Source organism: Taudactylus pleione, unplaced genomic scaffold, assembly GCF_031769625.1.
Source record: "Taudactylus pleione unplaced genomic scaffold, aTauple2 ptg000442l, whole genome shotgun sequence".
Taxonomy (NCBI): Eukaryota; Metazoa; Chordata; class Amphibia; order Anura; family Myobatrachidae; genus Taudactylus; species Taudactylus pleione.
Window position 1 is genome coordinate 2402586 of NW_028284844.1, and position 25646 is coordinate 2428231.

General features: G+C 48.0%; 1 protein-coding gene across 12 annotated transcripts in view; it reads left to right on the forward strand.

Annotated features, from left to right (window-relative positions):
- DOCK7 (dedicator of cytokinesis 7) overlaps positions 1–25646 on the forward strand; it is a 219732-nt gene that overhangs the window by 190849 nt on the left and 3237 nt on the right. For 8 of the 12 annotated variants that reach the window (XM_088447846.1, XM_088447849.1, XM_088447850.1 and 5 more), the window contains 6 exons: positions 3815–3940; positions 5113–5202; positions 7874–8110; positions 8626–8769; positions 9571–9677; positions 10325–10492. In XM_088447846.1, the coding sequence (XP_088303972.1) occupies positions 3815–3940; positions 5113–5202; positions 7874–8110; positions 8626–8769; positions 9571–9677; positions 10325–10492 (872 nt within the window). Of the gene's footprint in view, positions 1–3805; positions 3941–5112; positions 5203–7873; positions 8111–8625; positions 8770–9570; positions 9678–10324; positions 10493–25646 lie in introns of all 12 variants that reach the window. The other 4 variants (XM_088447847.1, XM_088447852.1, XM_088447853.1 and 1 more) reach the window with 1 other exon arrangement.

Consider the following 25646-nt stretch of genomic DNA (forward strand, 5'->3'; position numbering starts at 1 on the left):
ATTTGCGTAAAGTTACGAAATTTTCCTTAAAAAAAATTGTAGGACCCCCCTAAAGTTGTAAAAACATGGGGGATCACTATGGGTACCCCCGTTTTAGCCTGCAAATGAAAGTCAGGGATTTAAACAGCTGCGGTAGGTGCTTTTTTCCCGACATTGAAGACGTGATGCAGAAGAGCACTTAGGTTATTTTTTTTCGTTTTTTTAAGTGGTCCCATCAAATTTGGGGTACATGAAAATGGGTACTAGCATATTTTTATGTCCCTAAAGTAATTTTTTTTAAATTCTGCAATTGTGCACCTGCCGCTATAAATCTGTTCTAGGAAACACCTGCCGCATACTTGCAGAATAGCCCTGAACCTATTTCCCTATTGGTAAACAAATTTTTCCCCTTTTTTTTTTCACCCCAATTTTTTAATTAATTTTTTGGGGTGTCCCTATTTTTTTTTTTTTTTACTTTTTTTGACACAGTTATTTTCTAAATGTCATTCCCAGGGGTGCAGGCTATTTTTAATAAGCCTGCACCCCTAAACCCCAATTTTGCACTTTTTTTCGCCACCTAATCAGTGGGGAAAAGTTATCCCCCTTTTTTTTCAAAGACTTTTCGAACCTGCGAAAAGTTTTTGAAATTGAATACAGTGTAAAACGAAAACCTGCGATAATGACGTCATAGGTGCGATATTAACGCAAAAACTGAGTTTTCGCTCCATATTGAATTCCCCTATAGGTAACTGATGAGACAGGTGTCTGCAATCATACATTAGGTGGCAAGTCCAGGAGCAGAGCATGTTGTACCTGATGGAAGGGGTCATGTTGGAGGGTCTGATATCCTCATCTCTGAAGCTTGTACGTATATATTTGTGAAGGATATTTATTTATTAAGTTTCTTATATAGCGCAGTATATTCCGTTGTGTTTTACAATTGGAAACATAAATAGAACAAAACTGAGTAATAACACACAGATATATAGGTAGGAAGGCCCTGCTCGTAAGCTTATAATCTATAGGATATCTGTAGTCTTTATATAAGCAACTTATGTTCTCGGTTCAGTGGCCCTCATGCATGCATTAACCATCCTGGCTGCACGTTGCCTTGCAGTCTATTTCCATCTCCTCAATTAATGACCAAAATCCATTGCATTTCTGCATCGCCAGTCGCTTATTTGTTTTATATCATTTTTTTTTTTTTTTGTTGAACGTTCCCAAAATAAAATAATTTTTTCTTTTCCTCTGTCTCCCACCCCCTCCCGGTTGCTGACCCTTCTCCCCACTTTTTACTCTTGTCTGTTGTGGTAAGTTCCATTTTATGGATATTTCTGTAATTTTAACTTCAGTCAAGAGAAAAAAAAATAAAATAAAAAAAGCTTGACCCTTAGTGTGCCAGCCGAAGTAAGAATATATATAGTCTATCATTTTATATAAAAACAAATGAGTTTTAAAAAAAAATATATATATATTTATAAAGAGCGTTCTATCCATTGTAGTAACCTGTAACTGTCCCTGTTACAGCTTCCTATTTTGGCAGTAAATAACTTGGCTGGCTCGCGCCTCCCTCTTCATGTGAAATGTCCTCTGGTCCCCCCCTCCCGCAGTACTGAGAGGGGTTTACCGTTCTACATTGGAGGATAGACTTCCTGCTGTTAATTATAAGGATATTAGAAAGCGCCGAAGAGTTCTGTGATCCTATGAAAGCGCAAAGCTGTAAGCCGCGCGCTTTCATACAGGTCACGTCAATCCGAGGCGACTTCTGATTTCCATCACGATTTCCAGCAGGCGTTTGTGCTATCCCTTATAATACACAGGTTTTCCTAGTGAACACTGATGTGATGACATCATAGACTATAAGCGATGACATCAGAATTGCCCATTTATACAGATAGTATTTACGGTAGTTTATACATCTGTTAGCATCACTTGTGTATTATGTAACAATTGCGGTGGCTTTGTTCTATCTTTTCGCCTCTTTATTTGGTATAACCCCCTCTCTTGAGCTGCTCTATTATTTTGTTCATAAAATAATAGGTTAATTGGCGCTTTAGTCTTTAATAATCCCTTCTGCTACTATGCGCATACCATCTTTTATTAGCGCTTCGTGTGGTCTCTGTACTTATGTTACACAAAGGGTCTATAGGTTTCTGATGTTTTTCATATCGTTCTCTTACATCAGACAGTGAATTACTACGTGGTGGATGGTGCTAGTAATCTCTACGGGCAGGGGGAAAACGTGTTACAACTGTTGCTGATTTGCATCTCTAATTATAAATGATGGGACAGTACAGAAAGCTATTGTGGAAGAAGATCGGTAGAATTCAGAGGAGATATGTTTGATCGATGATGAGGACACAAACTCGGGTGTAGGGGGACGGAAAAATCATGCGGAACAACACACACGGAAATGCCCCCTGACTTTGTCCTATAATAGGTCCTGCATTTGAGAATGAAATGATCCTGTCCTCTCTCCATGATGTACCTGAAGTTCTGTCTTTAGATTGCACTGGTGATTTGAGGTGACAATGAGGAAATAGCAGCTATCTCATACCCCTTACTCAACGCAAGGTCCTTGGAAAAACCCAGGTTGTGTGTTGGCGTGAATAGGCCAACATGGGTAATTCGACCTGGATCTATGCCCCTGGTCATGACCTGACATTTATCCTGGGTTGTCTGTGGGATGATGGGTGGACCCATGCTACTCTACCCGGGTTATGACCAAGGAACCTCATTGGTCAATCAGAGACCAACGGATGACGACGTAGTGGCGTAGCAACGAGACTGCCCTGCTCCCTATGCATTCATGATTCTATTGTAGGAGGCGAAGACCCGGGAATTTCCTGGCGCCAAGATGTGGTATGAGCTGGTGCAACCCCCTGTGTTCTATATTCTGCTTCATTCCCGGGGTTTGTGTGAGACCAGGGGCATAAGTTCCCGGGTGGTTCCCATGATTGTGGGGATGGGGAACCACTAGCAACTTCAGATGACAATGAGAAAATAACAGCTACTCCATAACATGCTCAGTTTTCTCCATCAAAGAGCAGCTACTGCATTGTGTTGGATAAGCTCCTGGGTCTTCTTGTGATGTTGGTGGTGGCGCAGCTGACTGGTGAAGTCGGGGGTCAGCGGCTATTTCCTCTCTGTACCCCCTTACTGTCGGCTCATGTCAACAGTGCAGTCCAAGCATATTGCTTTATACAAATTACGGAGAGAGGACGATTAGAATAATTTTCTTCTTTTAAACTGTTATAATTTAGCCTTTTTACAGTGAGTAAATCCCTTTAATCGACGCATTTCGCTGTCCCGGAACAAGCACATTGTGCCCATCTACATCGCAAGTTTTGTCTTGTGCCCCACGGTGGTGCGCAGGAAAACCTGCGATCTTGGCGGTACCGTAACTGGCTGATATGAGCGCGGCACATTGCCGCTAATTTAATTCCCCACCAAGTGCCCTGCTGGACTGAATCCATTGAGAAGGAAACGCATATTGGGAAAAATAGCTTCCTATATCCTCAATGTCCATTCCAGTAAATGCAAAGTATGAGGTTAAGTTCTCCTTACATCACATAGTGGAGACAGCCATTTTGTGGGCACAACCAATATTTACATGCAGCCTATGAATTCATTAGGAACCCGCGACAAAGACTAGTTCAGCCCACAGCGTGGCTCCGTCCACAGTGTTTCTGGGCGCCGAATACACTTTAGTATGGCCCCGGCCTGTGGGACGTTCTGGATGTGTGTATCTTGCAATGTTCGGCGATAGTGAGGTGTCCAGTATTCAGTGACCATTGCGTAATCTTCCCCCTTCCCATTCTCCTAGGACGGGAAGCGGATGTTTGGGACCTATTTCCGTGTTGGTTTTTATGGAACCAAATTCGGAGACTTAGACGAACAGGAGTTTGTTTACAAGGAACCGGCCATAACGAAACTAGCAGAAATATCGCACAGGTTGGAGGTAAAATATGTCGTCTTATTCAATCTTGATTAACCTAATTCTAACGTTCCCAGTAACATCGCTGATATTTGGTATACGTGTTACGTTCCCAGTAACATCGCTGATATCTGGTATACGTGTTACGTTCCCAGTAACATCGCTGATATCTGGTATACGTGTTACGTTCCCAGTAACATCGCTGATATCTGGTATACGTGTTACGTTCCCAGTAACATCGCTGATATCTGGTATACGTGTTACGTTCCCAGTAACATCGCTGATATCTGGTATACGTGTTACCTTCCCAGTAACAGCGGTGATATTGGTATACGTGTTACGTTCCCAATAACATTGGTGATATCCAGAATACGTGTTATGTTCCCAGTAACATTGGTGATATCTGGTATACGTGTTACGTTCCCAGTAACATCGCTGATATCTGGTATACGTGTTACCTTCCCAGTAACAGCGGTGATATTGGAATACGTGTTAAGTTCCCAGTAACATTGGTGATATCTGGTATACGTGTTACGTTCCCATTATGTTTGGACTGAAAACAGTGAAAATAAAATGTATGTGGTATTCTCAGCCATAAATGAGCACTTGTCCCGTTTTCTCAGATGCATAATTTTCTCCACATGAAACAAAACAATATTCCAGCTCCACAGTTCTAAAGAAAATGTAACTCTAGACGGAGCGTTCATTTTCCATTATATTTTTTTTCTTTTTAATTTTTAAGTGAAATGTGTGATAAATAAGGGATAATGGGAAATGACAAATATACTGATACAGTATATTACTACCAGTTATTTATATAGCACATATATTCTGCTACGCTTTACAGAGAATATTTGGCCTGTGGAGCTTACAATCTATATTCCCTACCACATGTACATACACACACTTATACACTAGGGTATTTTTTTTTCTGTATTTGTCGGGAACCAATCAACCTACAAGTGTATATTTTTGGAGTGTGGGAGGAAACCGGAGCACCCGGAGGAAACCCACGCAAGCCACAGGGAGAATATACAAACTCCACACAGTTAGCGCCATGGTGGGAGTTGAAACCATGACCTCAGTGCTGTGAGGCAGTAATGCTAACCACTACACCAGCAGGCCTCTGTTTTATGTATATAGCAAATGTTCTGGTGTTACCGTTACCGTGAACCTCTTTTTCTCCTGTCGTTCAGGGATTTTACGGCGAGAGATTCGGGGAAGATGTTGTTGAGGTTATTAAGGACTCCAACCCAGTCGATAAATGCAAATTAGATTCTAACAAGGTAACTGCAAATACTTCACAGTCTGTTGTTATCTGCTGTGCACAGTTTAGGTCAGGGATGGGCAACTTGGAGAAGGGTCTCCTGGTTCCTGTTTAATAACTTGGGAAACGTTTCATGGTTTTACTGTACTTCGATTTTATTTAATTAACTCTGAAATAATTAGTGGACAAATAATAAAACAAAAACAAAAAAGTGATGTCCATTTATAAAGCTGGACCCCGTTTGCTAATTGAGTTTTTTAACTTCCGTCTTTGGGGTAATTTACTCTGAAGAGGGTAAAAGCTATTCAATGCCTAAATCACTGTGAAAAAGGGATGAAACGGTTAAATTGCTAAATATATCATCTCAATTAAAATTTGTAGTAAAATTGGGTCGTTCGTATCCACCAATCTGTCAGTTCATGTGTTACCTAGGTGACTGCAAGCCCAGATTTGTCATTTCCGTTTAATAAACAATGCTCCTAGTAACGTTTCACTATTTCCAATTGCAGTATAAACAGTCACCTAAGATTCCGTTTGAGATTTATTATTCTATAAGGAAAGTGGTAAGATGGGACCACCTGTTCTCAGGCAGCAGTATTGGGCTCTCAGAGGGATTACACCTTTCTGGAGAAAAATAAAGTCCGTGCGAAGGACATTCTCCCGCATCACATGTTCTATGAAGAATATAAAATTCTTGTACGTTTCAATTAAAAAGTCTGCAAAGTGGCGAGATTTAATCCTGCACGGAAAGCACCTCAGCAGCTGTCTCATTGCCTCTGAAAGTCATATCTGTCATTATTTATTCCGGGCAGGTCTTAGAAATAAATCTGCCACAATTGCCTTAGCAGTGATATTGTCTTAATCCATGTGATGCCCAGAGTCCGTAATGGGCAAAGCTCCCAGCTAGGGTCTCCTGTCACTACATTAAGGCTGAAGAAAATTCCTCAATGTATAAAAATGAGGGTAGCACATTAATAAATGACTGTTTAACCACGTTGACTGCCCGTTACGGTTCTACGTAGGCGCAGCTCGCATTGACTTTGAGCCAGTGCATTACCCTGACGTTACTGTACCCGAACATGGGTATTTACAGAATAAATCTTTTTTTTGTTTTTGCTTTTCTCTGTCAAGATTTTGTTTTTCAATTTTTTTTATTTTTTTTTTAAACTGATAAATTTCAGATGTTTTTTGTTTTTTTCCTTTTGTAAAAGTCAAAACTTTATACAGAAACCTCCCACAACGTGCGCAGGTATTTTTCCTGTGTATGGAAATAACGGTGGACGTTACGGCTTCCAAGACCTGTTATTTCTAAGGTTGATTTTTTGTCTTCCAGCTGTCTGGGCAGTGCCAAAATATGGGAACAGCCCCGTTCCTGTTTATACAATGAAATAACCCGAGAGCTTCCTCTTTGTATAATGAATTTGGTTAAGATTGTGGTACAAAAATTTTAAAGCAGCATTTTTTATACAAAGCTGAGACCACTGTGGAAATGCGTCCCCCCAAAATGTACACCGCTATTTGTCTCAAGGACTAAGATACTCTCATGTTCTGGATACTTTCCCTGAACGTAGTCGTTCTTCCTCCCCCATCCTGACCATTTCCTTAAAATGGATTGGGTTTGGAGATTATTCGATTCTCCGTAATGAGGGGAGGTGCCCTTACAGTGAACAACTACTCTTCCCAGTGAGGGAGCTAAAGAGCATAGAGATCCTTTGCAGTTTTCTGTAATGGGACCCCTACCTCGGAGAGACCTCTCATATCTTGCACTGCAATTGTTTACTAGCACATTGTGATAATCAGATTTCATTCTGAAATAAGCAGTTTGATATTTACTCAGCACAAGTTACAGGATTGCTAGAAACCGGGCACAATGAGCCTGATTCAGACCCGGTCGCAAGGCAGCGTTCGCACGCAGCCTGTGCAGGCGAAAATATGCTAATGACCGCATACACAATGTAATCCCGGCAGCACAATAAGTAGACACCCAACACTACATAATGCCGCCTAGTTCCCTTCATTTACGTTCTCGCAAGACAGCAAAACCATCGGTAACATCGAGAACCGTCGGACCCACACGCACAAGTTGTGGTTGACCAGACTACCGCAGACATTGCTAATGTCTGTGTGTTAAACTAGACGTTAGGATGCGTATGGCACCGCCCTCAAACGGTCACTTCCTGTCAATCGCTGTATGAAGCCTCTGCGTGCTCGATTCCCGATCGCAGCCTTGCGACAGGGTCTGAAACAGGCCCAGTGCTCCTAGTAATCTCCGCAGTCAGTGATGGGTCAGCCTTCACTGGGGTGTGGGGCATCACTGGGATGAGGGGATATTTTTGGTGAGAGCCTCAAGCAAAACAAAATTGGTTTCAGCAAGGGCCCTGTCACAAGTGCACGCTGCGTCAGTGACATTCTATCTCGCGTGTTGTGTGGCTGTATGCACGCATCAGTACTGTACGAATGGCGATAGGCAATCTACTGTATCAGCAGCCGGAGTTCTTGAGATCCGCCATTTCCACTCTAAACCTATAGTCAACGTTTTGTAAATATTTTTATCATCGGTGTTGATGGTTTTTTGCTGACGCTTCGGACACTTGCACAATATTTGTATTTTGTAGGTTTCAGCGCCTATTCGTGCCCGAGCCGCTCATGTTATTTACTTTTTCTAAATCCATAATCTCGTTCCGTCTCAGGCTTTCATCCAGATAACCTACGTGGAGCCGTACTTTGACACCTACGAGATGAAGGACAGGATCACCTACTTTGATAAAAATTACAACCTGCGGCGGTTCATGTACTGCACCCCGTTCACGCTGGACGGACGAGCGCACGGGGAGCTGCATGAGCAGTTTAAGCGAAAGACCATCTTGACGACATCACATGCTTTCCCGTACATCAAAACGCGCATAAATGTCATCCACAAGGAGGAGGTAAGAGGTCGGCTGCGAGGGGTTCGGAGCCTGTCAGCTGTTTACTTGTCACCTGTCATGTGATAGGCATCAAAAAAAGATCTGGTTAGAAAAGTAGATCTCTCAGGTTTGACCCCATCTCTTAATTTCTTTATCAGAGGGGGGAAAAAATAATCAATATGTGAAACAATGGAAATGTGACGAATACTGCTTAAAAAACATAGACGTCTCAAAATAAATTCATTTACAGTGATAAAATATATATATATATTTTTTTTATTATTTTTTTTTTCTTTCATTTTTTTTTTTTTTGTTATATATTTTTTTTTTTTTTTTATTATTTAGCTAATTTCACAATTGTGTGGGTTAATTATAGTTAATGCCTGTGGGACTTTTAATCCGTCTTTTATTTCCAACCGGCATTACAGTTGTGGCTGCGCAGTGCACAAGTGATGGGAATAGAACCGAAGCATATTATATACATATACCAGGGGGCGACCTGTTGATGATGTTTTTTTTCCATGTATATTTTGCAGGTGATTCTGACGCCCATTGAAGTTGCCATTGAGGACATGCAAAAAAAGACTCAGGAATTAGCGTTTGCCACCCACCAAGATCCAGCTGACCCAAAAATGCTGCAGATGGTCCTTCAGGGTTCGGTGGGCACAACGGTGAATCAGGTCTGTCCACAGTTACTGAACGTCTCCTGGGCGTTACTAACACTTCATGACACACGCACAGGCTGTTGCAGAGTGATGACATCACATATTCAGATGTAGTTGGTGAACAGTGAAATAGTCATTTCTGCGAAGGGGAGGCAGTTTTTTTTTATTTGCTTGCTGCAGATTTTTAGGGAATTGGTATGAATTACTGCTGGACTCTTGGCCGGCGGTTCAATCCCGACAGCGGCTGGCCGACAGAGGAGGAAATCTCGATCGTCCCTAGGTAAGTATAAACTAACCCCAATTTTCCGCCTAACCCTAATACCCCCTCTAAGGGCCTAAACCCAACCCCCTTTTCCCGCCGCCTAAACCTAAGTCCCCTGGGGGGGGTGCCTAACCCTAACTCCCCCCGAGGGTGCCTAACCCTCCCTCCCCCTAGCCTAACTCTAACCTCCCGGCGGGGCTGCCTAACCCTAAGTCCCCCCCCCCGGGAGCCTTAAACAACCCCCCCACGCGGTTGTGCGCTGCGGCGCCCCGCATCCGCTCGATCGGGATGCCGGGCGCCGGTCTCCCGGCGTCAGTAAAATTACAGGCATCTAGATTTAGACGCCTGTCATTCGTCCCTCGTCGGGATTAAATTGTCTGGAAGCCGGCGGTCGGCATTCCGTCCGCCAACTTCCTAAACATATACCGATTTTTAGTGACGATCTGCCAGCTGCTATCTATGGGGAGAGCGGTAACTTTGCTTCACATAAAGCAAAATAAATCCAAACAGTCTTTGTTGAATGTTGTTCTCACGTTGAACCTGTTCTCTTGCAGGGACCACTGGAGGTTGCTCAGGTGTTTTTATCAGAGATTCCGAACGATCCTAAATTGTTTCGGCACCATAACAAGCTGAGGCTTTGTTTCAAAGACTTCACAAAAAGGTACCTGTGGCTGATGTTGGCTGGTTCACTTATACTGTCATCGGTGCCTCTCATGCTTTCCTGTTGAGGCACTTTCCTTGTCCTTAGGAGATGTATAGCAGGTTAAAGCTGGGTACACACTATACAAAGGTGCGACCCAGCTATGCGGCGATTGATGTAACGATACGTTGTGTGCGCCGTACACACTGCACTATGCACCGTACACACTGCACTATTCGGCGTATGACGGTGTGATGTATCGTTACATGCTGCAGGACAATCCACATCGGAACGATATATCATCCAATACATCGTATAGTGTGTACCCAGCTTTAGATCGCTGTATGAATAATAGTGACCTATTACCAAACTAGTAACCAAAGCCCCATATGTGACACAGGATTGCCTCTCGATTAACGTCTGTTCAGTTTTCCAGACATTGTCCTTCCCGCAAACCGCTATTTACTACAAACCGCACTTGAGAATAATCGGCTCTGAGAATTTGGGGGCAGTACTTGCGGATATTCGGGTGGTGTAATAATATTTGGCAGTTTTCTGTACTTCATCAGCTGCTGCGAGTTGAGACTCGGCCGGGATGGGGGCTTTGTGTCCGGGTGATTTTGTAGGTTGAGTCTTGGTGAATAATCTGTGCTCTGTCTGTCTGCCAGGTGCGAGGATGCGCTACGTAAAAACAAGAGTCTCATCGGACCAGATCAAAAGGAATATCAGCGGGAACTAGAGCGCAACTACCACCGCCTGAAGGAGGCGCTGCAGCCACTCATCAACAGGAAGATCCCGCAGCTGTACAAAACTGTGATTCCCGTCTCGTGTCACAGGTAAATTACCAGCTGTTCTCACTGCTACGTGTAGGGCAGGAAGGTTCTGTCTAATAAGGTCAGCCAAGCAAACCATTCATAAACTGATCTAAGAGTAGCTGCTGCATTAGTTACTATTTGGTCCAATTTGCATTTGATCTATGTTGCTGAAAAGAGATTTATTGGCATCTCAGGTGAAAAGAAAGAATCAGCCCATTGTTACAGGCCAGAAACGTACATATACGAGGGACGTTCAATAAATAAGGTAACAAGACCTCTCATTGCGTATAGTTATTTAACTCGTACATATACGTATAATCAATAGTATGGAAAAAAGAATTGTTTAAAGGGTCTGCGCTAGGATATATAACAACTTAGAATTAATATAATGTACCAATGCCAATCTGCTGTTGCAAACAACTTATTGATAAATATCTAAATGATTGATTGACTGCAGTCAAATTATAAATGAATGAATGGGAAAATATGAGCGCTTTAAAAATTAAAACCCAGAAACATGCTCTTATGACACAAACACGATCCACCTGTATTTCCAACAAAGAAACAGTCTCATCAGCTATTTGTGAAGCTGTAAATACCAGTGTCCCAGTGCGTGCCCTCCAGAGGATTAGTGATGACCTCTGATCAAGGGGTCCATATGCTCGGGTACATGAGATCTCTTCAAAGGAGGGAGAGCCAGTTGTTAGTGTGCTCTCACCTGTACCGTTGCCAGAAGCCGCAAAGTCACGGCGAGTGGAAGAGCCTGATCTCCTCCGCTGATCCACACTTACCGCTGCCGGAGCCGCAAGTCACGGCAGCGGAGAGGATGTGTGGCTGCCCGAAAAAGCTCACCCGCCGTGAATGGTCTGCAATCGGCGGGGATCCGGTCAGGCGTGCTGATATTGGCAATAGAGGCGGAGGTCCCGCACAGATGACTGCAAGGATCTCGGCCGGCGTGCTGGTACAGGTTCTCCAAAGAATATTGGCAGAGACAGGTGTATGGCAGTCAGTCACAGGCTTGACGCGTTTCTCCCCTCTTGTCCTTTTGACAAAACCCCTGCGAGAGGGGAGAAACGCGTCAAGTATGTGATTTTCAACAATCTCTTTTCTGTGCAATCCATTTGGGGGATATAGGCAGAAATCCCGTTTTTGGGTCAGCAGCTGAGGATATAGGAGATTCTGACACTCAGCTATTTAGTGCACCTGGTTCTCTATATCTAGTAATCAATAGAATGGCCTTGGTAAAGATTATTTTTCCACATACTTGTCTGAGCATTTGTTCCACTGGTACACCAAGACATCTATCCCTGCATAGAACAAATCCGTGTCAAGCTCCTGAAGCAAGGACATGACGGCTTGCTGAACTTCACCCTCCACCCAGGTGCTTCTTCAATGGAGATGGGAATCACTCAGTGCCAGGTCAGGGCTGTATGGAGGATGATCCAGGACCTCCCAATGGTAGCGCCATAACAGCTCACGTGTGCAGTCGGCTGAGTCTGACCTGGCGTTATCGTGCAGCAATATGACGCCTGTTTGTAGCAAGCCCTCCGCAACCGGCACCATGTGTCACAGTAGCGGTCAGCATTCACAGTATCCCCCTTGGTGGGGAAATCGGAAGGAAGCACACCCTTGTGGTCCTAAAACCCTGTTGCCAACTCCATCTTTGCTGATGGAGTTGTTTTGAATTTTATTTGAAGGTGGGTACGATGCGTGTTCCCATGTCATGGATGGTTGTTCCGTCTCCGGTGTCACATGATGCACCCACGTTTCATCGCCTGTAACAATACGCTGCAAGAACTGCACTCTTTCCTCATGTTACTGCATCACGTGCATGAGAGTTAATCCCATCCTATTGGTTTTGTGAGCTCCTGAGAGTTGCCTCAGTACCCAGCGTGAACACTTTTTTTTTTTCCTGTACCCCAGTTGCTCGCGAACAATGTTGTGCACAGTACCCACTGTGATGTACAGTTTGCCAGCAATATGACAAACTGCACTGTGTCTGTCCTCCTGAATCAGACGTTCAACGCGGCACAAATTGTCATCTGTCATGTACGCGCTTGGCCGGCCGGATCGCTGCTGTCCTGTCATTACCAAACCAGTTTAGGTGACATGACGATACCACCGTACACCTCCACAAGTTGGCGATGAATTTTAGCTGCTGATGTAGTCATGTGACCTGTCACAATCCCGACAGCAGAATGCCGACTAGGGATTATAATAGACGTCGAAAGCATTATGGAGTCTATCGGGGTTAGGTTTGGGGGGTAGGAGATTAGGGTTAGGCACCCCTAGGGGGGAGGGTTAGGCACCCCCAGGGTCAGGCACCCTCCCCCCCCCCGGGAGAGTTATGTTTAGGGAGTGGTAAGGGGGGGGTTAGGGTAAGGCACCCCCGAGGGGAGGTTAGGCACCAGTAAGGGAGGGTTAGGGGGGGGACAGGGGAGGTTACTTGCCTGCCTCAGTTGGGATCTATATCCTGTTGGGCATCCGCTGTCGGGATTTGAACAGCCGCCGGCATTTCAATCCCATTCCATGCCCTTTAAGCTGGGTGCACACTGACAGATACATTAGCCAATCAATTGATCAGCCAATGTATCTGCTGCCCGTAGGCCAGTGTGTACCCGCGATATGTCGGTGAACGTTGGCTGTGCTGCACAGCCGATGATATGTCTGCAGACATATCTGTCCATCGGCAGGTGTGTACGGGCGGTCTGTAGACCCGCCCATACACACATAGCGGCAGCCGCGAGGAGGGCTGCGGGACCCGGCACGCCACCGGGTCCCGCCCAAGCAGATGATGACCATTCAGTGAATGAACGACCATCGTCTGCAGATATACAGTATCTGTTAGGTGTGTACCCACCTTAAGACTCAGAAATCTGATGACACTACGCACCTCGATGTTTGACCATGTTTCCGCCATCTTACAGCTGATGTTGGGACGGTATGACTGATGTGAGGGGCAGTCTAATGGCGGTGAGGGGAAGCAGCGGTCTACCTGCTCTGGCCTGGCAGAAAATTAGAATGAAATAAAACATTACACACACGAGAGGTCTTGTTACCCTACTTGTTGAACCACCTTCGTATCTATAACCACAGTTGTTGAATATCGTATCCTTTCCTTTTTTTATTACGGCGAAGTCATGTCATTTCTACTTCAGGGTCCATAGGGGGTCCACAGGGTTGACCTTGGGGTATAGGTTGGGAACCAAATCCGGGCACCACGCAGTTAAAGCTTTTAGCTCCCAGGATGCACTGGGTCCACTCTCCCTATAACCCCACCCCCAAGCCAGAGGCACCTCAGTTTAAGTTGGTGCCCGGCCGGAGTCGGGTCACCGTTAGCGCAGGGGGAGCTGATTAGCAGCCCCTAAGCTTATTTTATTTCTTTAGGGACAAAGTTTTTTCCATGGACTTTGGACTCTTCAGAGCGGCAGCGTCGGACTGTCCATAGGACGTCTAAGCTGCCGCTCCGTCACCCCGCTGGCGCTGAGACGCCAGTACAGATCTGGGGATCTCAGCGGGACCCCAGAGTCTGTACTAGCCGGACTCTGTGGGCGCCCAGGACTGCTGCCGGATCCACGGGGAGCAGGTAAGGTCGCGGATCACCGCTTGCGGTGATCCGCGCATTTCAAATGCAGTCCTGTGCCTCCGGTCTCAGGGGACAGACCGGAGGTGGCGGCGGGCCCCCCATACCCCGTGTGTCCACTAGACCACCAGGGACTTAACGATCGGTGCAGGGAGCCGGCGTCCCGGGGGTTAATAGCCGGCCAGGGGAGACAGCCTTCCCTGTTACAGCGGCTCCTCCCCTCAGCTCAGCGTGCCTTTCAGTATCCATAGTCTGGCGTCGCTGAGCTGCTTCCTCAGCGGGCCACGCTTCTTCTGAGGTCTCCAGCGGCCATTTTATCTCTGTGGTGCAGCAGAAATCTCTCAGGATGGCAGTTGGTCCAGTCCCCCTGCGTACCTCACCATCAGGTCAGTGTACACAGCGCTGTAGCCTTCCCAGACACTGAATCTGGGTAGTTGAATGCAGTGTAATAGTGCAGTATATTATATGACATGTTTATGTATATATGTATATATCTGCATTGTATGTGACTTATGCTAGTGCTGACTGTACTTTATTCTCTCACCTGTCAGTGTATATCTATCCCTTTTCTTTATCTGCACTAATACAGCTGTACTTAGGGTGGTTCTGAGACCTCACATTTATATACTTGTTAATATTTGTGTGGTTTGTCACATACTGTTGCGTGCTGCACGTTGCCGTATTTTAGATGGAACTGTGTGTTGCATACGCTGAAAATGGGTCCCTGCAGCTAATTTTTGGCATCAGTCAGGACCAGTATAGTGCTGCTTAATATTTCCGCCAAGATTGGTCAGATATGTCTGACCAGGAGATAGAGCGTTATACTGCACCCATTTTTACTATCCTGCAAGTCATGTGCTGCAGGTGTTAGTGCGGAGGATTTGACTCATAAAGGGTTCTGTAGGTGGCGTCATCTGGTGCTGGCCTCTTTCACGACCCCCTTGGGCGGTTTGTTTTCTCGGGATCCTCTCAATTGCGGATCGCCGGGCGGGCCCCATTGTTGTACCTCACTTGGGGTTACTTCACCATACTGCCCTTTTCATCTCAGGGTATCTCGCAGCTTCTTGCACTCTTCCCCTGTGACACAGACTACCGCTCCCTGCAGGGGTTTTTCGCAGTATATGAATTCCCCCTGGTGCCACAATAGTCTGTCATGCCCCTTGCAGGGATTACCACAACAGCCACCCTGGGTGGATGTCGTTTTCTACGAAACGCTAATTGGCGTGGTTGACGCCCTGTGGTTACTTCCCAGTTGGCTCTGCCGTGAACTGGGTACTGTTCGGGGCTCTTTCCCTCTTACACGGGGGGAAGCCTATTTCAGGTATTATTATCCCTGCTTTAGGGCTGGTAGCAGGTCCATTCTGGTTAGAGTGAATGTTGACCTGCACCTGTATCATACACCCTCAGTATTGCGTGCCTTCGGGTTCCCTGTTGCTGACTAGCGGGTGGATCGCATAGCGGGACTCTGGCTGTTGCCAGATAGGAGGTGTTACAACAGTGTTTGGCCTCCTGTCCCAAATTCCCTGAGGGTCATCACGAGCCCCTCCTGGGGGGGATGGGCGTGTTACTCGTCTGATTACAGACGTTACTACGCCTCCCATTCCTGCGTGGTCGGATTCTTCGGATCCGTAGGTGGTAACTCTGCCTGAAATCAGTATACTTGCTTTCAGGAGTTGTTACCCATCCTACCATGGCTATAGCATGGTTGGTTAATACTATTGCATATTGGGTTGATGCATTTGTAACGTTTTTTCCCCTCCAACACGTCGGGGGTTCAAATGTATTTGGTCGCTCACGTAATATATGCTGTTGTCATAGGTGGAAATGCCTATATTGGATACCAGTCTCCTAACTTTCCGGCTGCGACTGTATCCTCCGTAATACCCTATGGCTGCGCTCTGGGAATGCAGAGGTGCAGATACCATCTTTAGGGTTGATATTGTTTGGTCCTGACCTTGACAAGATTGTAGTAACATTGGCAGTATTACTAACGACAAGTTTACCGCTTTCAGCTATGCCCACTACAAGGCCTCAGACTAAGTCTGTTAAGTCTTTTTTGTCCTCTGGGTCAGCCTAAAGGTCTGTTTCTTCGTAGACTGTCGGCATCTACAAGGGCCGACATATCCAGTACCGAGCAGGCCTGGACTGCCAGCCGATCCTGCTTCTGAACCTACGGATATCTCTTCAGCCTGACGGGACAGGCCTACAACTGGGAGATACCGATTTTCTCAGTTCGCCCGGTATTAGTGTCAAGTTGCCGCGGCTACGTGGGTAGGAGGGTACGCCCTCTTTACAAGGGCCTTACAGATCCAGAAAGCTATGCAGTTGTTGCGGTAAGCGGAGCTAATTAGGCCATCCCCGCTATCTCAGTGAGGGACTGGTTGTTCTGTTTTCTTTCTGGTGCGGTGGCTGAATGGTCCTCTTTGGCCTATTCTCTGTCTCAATTCCCTGAACCAGTTCCTAAAGCTACCTGGGCTCAGGAGGAAATCCCTATGCTCCATCATACGATGTTTGGAACCTGGGGACTTTATGGTATCACTGGATATACAGGACGCGTGCCTACGGGTACTTACAGAGACCTTTCCTCAGCATGGGCTGAGGTTTGCTGTATCACAGCAACACTTACAATTTTTCGGGCTCTGCCTGTTGGGACTGTCCTCAGCCCCACAGGGGTTTACCAGCGTTTTGGATTTTCTGACAGTTCTTCTGTTCAGTATATCCCAATGCTCCTGTACCTGGACGGCCTCCTGCTCTTAGCGGGATCACCGGGTTACTTTACGGCCAGGTCAGGATGACTGTGGCTTCTTCAGGGTGCAGACGTTTAATCAACGGGGAAAAAGTCCTCCCTGCATTCCTCTCTGGGTATTCTTCATCTAGGATCCCTGCTGGATTCTCAGAATCTGAGAATTCTTCTGGCGTAAGACGGAATCTCCTCTCTTCCATTAGGAGTACATTGTTGTCTGCGCAGTCGACAGATGTCTTTACACTCTGGGATGCATGGTGGAATGGGCTCAGTTCCATTCCAGGCCTTTCCATAATTGGCTCATCTCCAGATGGAATGAGTTTTTTCTGTCGGATAACTGTTCAAACGATGATGCTCTCTCCGGAGGCAAGTCGGTCCCTGTCCGGGTGGCTATGGCCATCTCGTCCAGGGTTTTCTTTGCTATGGACAGTGTCTGGATCGAATCCTTTTCAGTGCAGTTGGACGTCTGTCGATTCCACCCTGTCAATTAACTTACTCTGGCATAACTCTTGTTTCCCGGTGAACCTGAAAAGGTTCAGTCCGACAGGGTCAGGACAGTGGCTTCCTTTTTAGCAACACTGTTCGTTGGGTGGCAATGACAGGTATGTCACATATTCGGACATAGTTCGAGGGTCTCCTCCCGACCATCTCGGCAGCGTTCATTTCAGGAGCTCTCCATTGGGAAGCGGGAGTCCTCAGCCGTCACGACGTGCATCCCGGGGACTAGTCTCTTCCCCAAGAGAGGTTTCATCTCCTGGTGAGCAGGGGGGGCCCCCCTGAGGTGACCCTCATGGCCTTCTGACTTTATCACACTATGGTGTTACAGTTCAGCTCTGGGGATTCTGAAGCAACCTTCAGCGACTCTTTGTCGGTGAAGTGGTCCTTCCACTTTGTGTACCTGTGTTCTCCGGTCTCCCTTCTTCCTCGAGGTCTTTGGAAGTGTTTTCAATCGAGACGGAGATGCTTTCCTGCTGGTGGCTCCTGATTGCCCCAGATGTCAGGGGTACTTGGATCTTCGGAGTCTCTACATCGATACTCCATCCCTGATGCTTCACTGCCCGGACCTGTTGTCTCAGGGTCCTTGGTTTTGCCTTGGACCTGGGTCGTTTGTCTTTGACTGTGTCCTTACAGTGGTCTTACGGCTTCCCTGGCTTTGTCATCGTTGGAATGATTAGAGCACATGGATCAGCTTTTGCTGGGACCTACCACAAACTGTGGCAGCCATAAATCTTATGGTATTGTACCTGTCGATACAATCCTCCGGTGTCCAGGATTTCCAGATATTCTGGCATTCCTTCCGGATGGCTTGGGTTTCACACTTGGCCTGGTCTTCCTGACAGTGCGGATCTCTACACTGTCAGTATGGTTAAGATATGGAATTGCTACACTCTGGTATCCAGTTCATCCTTTGGAGTGTTTTCTTGATTATGCCTCCATTTGTCCTCCCTAGGGACTCCTTGGGAGTAAGTAGTGGTTCTTCGTTACCTCCGGGGACAGTCAATGGAACCGCTGGTTGTGATAGCCATTACATGGTCTATTGCTTAGGCTCTCTCTTTCTCTCAGGGTGTTTATATCAACCAGGAGAGTGTCTGAATTGGGAGCGTTCTCATGTGGCTCCCTCTTCTGGTGGGCATCATGTCAGGGTGGGAGTTGCTCTCGCCCTGTGTTGCTTCTTAGTGGTTTTCAGGTTCCATATTATTCTGGAACTTATGGTACGGCCATTCTGTCCCCAGTCCTCTCGGCTGGTGTGGCCTCATTGACTGTGGTCTGGCCTCTTTGGATTTATGTGATCCGTTCAGGTTCCTTACGGAAATCGGACTCCTTATTGGTGGTCTGAGATTTCTGGTTTTCACAGGAAAGGATGGCCGGCCTATAACCAAATGTTGGCTGGATGGCCTCGTAGGTCTTCCTCAGGGGCCTACCCATGGGTAGGCCTTCCTGTTGTTGATGCTTGTTTTTTCTCGGGCCATGTGACCCTCGTGTGCGGCTCGCTGTGGCGCCTCGGCTGTTTTGCCTTACTAGGTGGCCACGTGGTCTTCTGTCCACACCTTTTTAAGGTTCTAGGCATTGGTTTCCTTTGCCTCTCAGGATGCTTCCTTTTTGGCGACGGATTCTCCTCTCAGCACAGGAGCGTCCCCACCCTTGGTTGAACTGCTTTGGGACATCCCCAAGGTCAACCCTGTGGACCCCCTATGGACCCTGAAGTAGAAAACAAGAGATATGGTAAGAACTTACCTTTGTTATCTCTGTTTCTACGAAGTCCATAGGGTCCACAGGGCGCCCGCCCTGACGCACCTGGCTTCATATGGGCTGTGTGGCTGGTCACCGGTTTTCCGTCTCCCATTTCGGTGAGTATGGTTATTGAGTGTTCCAGTTTTCTCTCTCTTTTTCTCTCCTCCTCCGGCCTTTGGCTACTTACAAACTGAGGTGCCTCTGGCTTGGGGGTGGGGTTATAGGGAGAGTGGACCCAGTGCATCCTGGGAGCTAAAAGCTTTAACTGCGTGGTGCCCGGATTTGGTTCCCAACCTATACCCTAAGGTCAACCCTGTGGACCCTATGGACTTCGTAGAAACAGAGATAACAAAGGTAAGTTCTTACCATATCTCTTGTTTTCTGGGTGTGTTTTTAAGTTTGTTAGATGGACACGATACTATATAAAATGATATATATAATCCATGCACCATCTGACTGCAAGTGTCAGACTCATTTCTCTTAGGCCTAATCCACATGACAGCCACCACCAAGCTGCGGGCAGATTAACATCTAATCCATCATAAAGCTTTTTTCTCTACATCCCAAATCAAAACCTTTTGTTTCCGACCCTGAGATCAGAGCCTGCAGCCCCCTCTGGCTCTTCATATATTTATTATGCGACTTTGTTACATTGTGATTTTTTCTCTTTCTCTTCACATTTATCCATGTTCTTTGCGTTGTAAATGTTTAATTTCTCATAGATATATGAGGACCTGAGGCAGTTTTGTGTACAATAAAGCTAATGAAACTTCCTCGTCACATAAATATTCATAAGCTCCGGCCAGCACGGAATTGGGAGTCTGGTTCGTTTCTGATTAATAAGCATGGATGTAAAAATGGATTTTTATTTACTAATAAATCTCTTCTCCTGAAGCCCTAGGGCATACAGACTCGCCCGTGGGATTAGAACACACTTTCACGGGGCTGGGATACTTCATATTAAAATATAGCCCTATTGAAATGAATTTAACAACCATCAACTTTGAATGTCAAGAGTAGGACTTAGGGGCCTATGTATTAACAATAATCGCACCATCTGAAGTTGGTGTAAACTACAGCGGCCAAACTCCGAAATCCAGTCCCCAGTGATGATAATGGGGACTGCGATCTGCAGTGGTAATTAGCACTCTGTGAAATATCCTGCATTGTGCTATTAGTACATAGGTACAATTATGCATAAAACAAGAGATATGGTAAGAACTTACCTTTGTTATCTCTGTTTCTACGAAGTCCATAGGGTCCACAGGGTTGACCTTGGGGGTATAGCTGGATCTGGATCCACGGGCACCACGCAGTTAAAGCTTTGCTGCTCCCAGGATGCACTTGGGTCCGTCCTCCTCTATACCCCGCCCCCGGCCACAGGCACCTCAGTTGGTAAGCAGCTAAGGCCGGAGGAGGAGACTAAACAGAGAGAAGGAAGACTGGAACACACAAGAAACCATACTCACATAAATGGGAGACAGAAAACCGGTGGCCAGCCACACAGCCCATTTGAAGCCAGGTGTGTCAGGGCGGGCGCCCTGTGGACCCTATGGACTTCGTAGAAACAGATAACAAAGGTAAGTTCTTACCATATCTCTTGTTTTCTACTTCAGGGTCCATAGGGGTTCCACAGAGTTGACCTTGGGGATGTTCCAAAGCAGTTCAACTAAGGGCGGGGACGGTCCTGTGCTGAAAGGAGTACCCGGCACCCAAAGGATGCATCCTGAGAGGTGAAGGTGTCAAACGCATAAAACCTCAAAAACGTTTGAATTGAAGACCAAGTGGCCGCCTTACACAGCTGAACAGCGGAGGCACCACGTCTAGCAGCCCAAGAGGGACCCACAGAACGAGTGGAATGAGCCTTAACAGAGGCTGGCACAGGTAAACCCTCCTGTGCATAAGCCTCACAAATAACGGAACGAAGCCAACGGGCTAACGTTTGCTTGTTGGCAGGCCAATCCCTCTTGTGAAAACCGAAGAGGACAAAGAATCCGACTTCCTAACCGAAGCCGTCCGATCCACATAGATTTTAAGTGCCCGGACTACATCTAAGGAAGCCTCAGCAGCTGAAAGATCAGGTGACTGAAAAGCTGGCACAACAAGTTCCTGATTAATGTGGAACTTTGAGACCACTTTTGGCAAAAACTCAGGACGAGTGCGGAGCACCGCTCTGTCCTGATGAAAAATCAGAAAAGGGGGGCAACAGGAAAGCGCCCCCAACTCTGACACCCTCCTGGCAGAAGCAATTGCTAGGAGAAAAACGGTCTTGAACGTCAGCCACTTGAGGTCCACCACCTCAAGAGGCTCAAAAGGAGGACCCTGCAAGACCCGTAGCACCACCGCCAAGTCCCAAGGAGCCACAGGAGGCACGAAGGGAGGCTGTATCCTGAGAACACCCTGGAAAAAGGTGTGAACATCCGGTAGTGTAGCAATCCGTCGCTGAAACCACACAGACAAAGCAGACACATGAACCTTCAGATAGGCCAGGCGTAAGCCGAGGTCCAAACCTGATTGAAGGAACTCCAAGATTCTGGAAACCCGGAACACCTGAGGATCATAGTTTCTGCAATCACACCACTGAAAGTAAGTGCGCCACAACCTGTGGTAAATCCGTGCGGAGGCAGGCTTGCGTGCCCTAAGCATGGTACCAATGACCGAACTGGAGAAACCCCTAGACCTCAAGACGGCTGTCTCAAGAGCCACGCCGTCAAAGACAGCCGACCCAGATCCGGGTAAAGGCAGGGCCCTTGAGACAACAGGTCCCGACGCTGAGGAAGAAGGTACGGAGCGTCGATGGAGAGACACCTCAGATCGGAGTAACAAGGACGTCTGGGCCACGCCGGAGCAACCAGCACGAGCGTGCCGCCGTCCTGCTTGAATTTCCGCAGAACCCGAGGAAGTAAGGATATCGGAGGAAACAGATACGCCAGGTGAAACGTCCATTTCACCGACAGCGCGTCTACCAGACTGGCGCCTGCGTCTCTTGTCCTTGACCCGTAAACGGGCAACTTGTGATTGTGACGGGAGGCCATCAAGTCCAGCTCCGGCAGCCCCCACCTGTCCACGAGTAGCTGAAACACCTCTGGGTGAAGCGACCATTCCCCGGGATGCACGTCGTGACGGCTGAGGAAGTCCGCCTCCCAATTGAGGACTCCGAGATCGCTGGAACGGACACTCCGCCCAAGCAAGGATGTGAGACACCTCCGACATCGCTGCCTGACTGCGAGTTCCTCCTTGGTGGTTGATATACGCCACCGTGGTGGCGTTGTCGGACTGCACCTGAACCGCCCTTCCGTGAAGAGCGGGACCGGACGACTGCAGGGCCCGATAAACTGCCCGCAGTTCCAGAATGTTGATGGGAAGAAGAGCTTCTTCCGCAGACCAACGACCCTGAAGTGACAACGAGCCGGTCACTGCCCCCCAACCCCGAAGACTGGCATCTGTCGTGAGCAGGACCCAGTCCGGGATCCAAAAGGGGCGCCCCTCGACCAGATGAGCTGTCTGAAGCCACCAAGCCAAAGACTGCCGAACCTCCATGGACAACACCAGCAACTGAGAGCGGAGCCAGTGAGGTAACCCGTTCCATTCCGATAGAATCAGCCCCTGCAGGGGCCGGGAATGGAACTGGGCAAATTCCACCATGTCGAATGTTGACACCATGGAGCCCAAAACCCTCATAGCCGAATGGACCGGCAAGCGGCAACTGCTCTTGCAACTGTGTATCCTCAGCTGCAGGGAGGAGACCTTCTCCGGGGTCAGGAAGATCCTTTGCTGACGAGAATCCAGCAGGGCTCCCAAATGAACCATCCGCTGAGATGGAATCAGGGAGGACTTTTTCCAATTTATCAGCCACCCGTGCGCTTGCAGGCAAGCGACCGTCAAGTGGAGATGTTGAAGCAGTACCTCCGGGGAACTCGCCAGCAACAGGAGGTCGTCCAGATACGGTAGTAGCCGTACATTCTGGTTCCGAAGATGTGCGGCCATGACCGCCATAATCTTCGTGAACACCCTCGGTGCCGTGGAGAGACCAAAGGGTAGCGCCCGGAACTGGTAATGGTGTTGAAGGATAGCGAACCTCAGATACCGTTGGTGCGAAGGTGCTATCGGAACATGGAGGTAGGCGTCCTGGATATCCAGGGACACCATGTAATCCCCCGGTTCCATCGCCAGAATGATGTATCGTAACGTTTCCATCCTGAACTTGGGAACTCTGAGGAATTTGTTCAGAGACTTCAAGTTGAGGATAGGGCGATGAGAACCATTGGGTTTCCGCACCAGAAACAGAGAAGAATAGTACCCCGTCCCTCGTTGTAATTGAGGAACGGGAACAATGACCCCTGCTGTCAGCAAGGACTCTATAGCTTCCTGAATCTGTAAAGACTTGGTCGTATCCTGAGAAGGACTCGTGCAGAAAAACTGGTGGGGCGGTCTGTGCCGAAAAGACAGGGCGTACCCCTGGGAGACCACTTCTCGAACCCAGGCATCCGTGGTGGTATTGTGCCAGCACTGGGCAAATAGAAGAAGTCGGCCTCACACTCTGGGGTTCCCCAGAAGGAGGCCCGTCCCATCAGGCAGAAGGTTTATCTTCCTGCTTGGAAGAAGGGCGCCTGGCACTCCAGGCCTGCTTCTTGGGCTTAGAAGCGGCCTTGGTCGTCGACTGCCTCGGGAAGGACTGACCTTTGGCCTTGCCCTGAACCCGAAAGGACCGAAAAGCAGAGCTCCGTACCTTGGTAGGAGCAGAAGCCGAAGGGAGGAAGGCTGATTTAGACTTAGCCAGAGTGTCCACAATTTTGTCCAAGTCTGGACCAAAAAGCAACTCCCCATTAAAAGGTAAGGCCTCCAGCCCCTTTTTGGAGTCAGCATCAGCTCTCCAAGACCTCAGCCACAAGGACCGACGCGCCGCCACAGCTGCAGCCGACACCCGAGAGGTTAGCAGGCTTGCATCTAAAGATGCTTCCCCAATGTAGGAAGCCGCATCCCTCATTTGACCTATCAACGCTCTCTGGATCTCCGGAGCATCATCCGGAAAGGTATCCTCCAAAGCATTGGCCCAGCTCTCGATGGCCTTAGCCACCCAAGAGATGGCCATGGACGGACGGGCCACCGCCCCCGAGAGAGAGTAGATAGACTTCAAACAAGTCTCCACCTTCCTGTCCGTGGGATCTTTCAGGGAGGAGATCGACGGCAAAGGCAGCGTAGCGCTTTTAATTAAGCAGGTAACGTGGGAATCCACCACTGGAGGAGTTTCCCACTTCCTGCAATGAGCCTCCGGAAACGGATAGTTCGAAGCCAACCGCTTCTGCGGTTGGAACCTCTTGCTGGGCAACTGCCAGGCCCCTGCCATATGATCCGTCAATTGATCGGACAGGGGAAAAACCGTCGAAGCGACCTTGGCCTTTTTAAAATTTGGGTATTTTGACCTGGGGGCGGGCACATCCTCCTCAATGTGAAGAATGGCCTGCACCGCCCTAACCAATGCCAGCACATTAATGGAAGACTTAGCCTCCATCTCCTGGGCCCCGGCATCCGAGTCAGAGTCTTCATGGATCTCCCCGTCATCCGAAGACACGTCCGTGTCCGTGAACTGAGCCGCCAGTGAAGCCGGAACGGAACGCTTGGACGCCCGTGGGGGCAAATCACTGTGCAACATATTTTGAAAAGCCGATGACGAAGCCGCCAGACTCTGAACAGAGCTGGAGAGGACGTCCACCCAAGGCGGGGGTACTGCCTGAGGATACCCCTGAAAAGGTACCATCGACTGCTGCGGCACCGTGGGGGATTGCACGTATACCGGCAAACCCGCATAAGGACCCACAGTCTGAGACCTGGGAGGAGACTGCACCAGACGAGTCACACCCGGGTAACGGGGGATGGTAGGCTGAGGCAACGCCCTAGAAGGGGCCGCAGTCGGGACCGCAAGTCGGTCCGCGATTGACGCCAGCACTTGCGTAAACATCGCCCACGGAGGATCCTGCGCCACCGGGGGTTTAGAGGGTCCAGGTACCAACTTGCACCGCCCGCACAGACCGTCCTGAGACAAATCTGCCCCGTCAACCCCTGCCGAACAGCGTCGGCAGGAAAACAACACAGGAGCCTCGGAGCGCTCATTCCCCTCATCAAACTTTTTTGCAATAAGTGTCTCACCGAAACGAGGTAAGGCGTATAACACCCACGCACTCCCAAGTATGCAACCCAAACAGCCCACAATATGGTACTGAGGAGCACACCGCAGTATGTGACGGACCTCACAAATACGTCGATTTATATAAGTGAGGTACACGGAAAGAACACCCCTCCCCCACGCACCTGCGGGCCGTAGGAGAAGGAAAGGGATAGGTAAAAAGCTGACAGTAAGTAGAAAATAAGCACAGACAGCAGCACTAGCAAAAGTCACATACCATGCAGAGAAGTTATACTCACTGCACCTTCCGCTACAATCAACCTCCCAGATTCAGTGTCTGGGAGGGCTATAGCGCTGTGAACACCGTCCTGATCAGGGGAGAGGTACGCAGTGGGACTGGTCCACTGTAAGACTGCCTGGGAGCTCTGCGATGCTGCCTGAAGATGACCGCCGGAGAGCACAGAGGAGGAGTGGCCAGGAGATAACAGCCCAG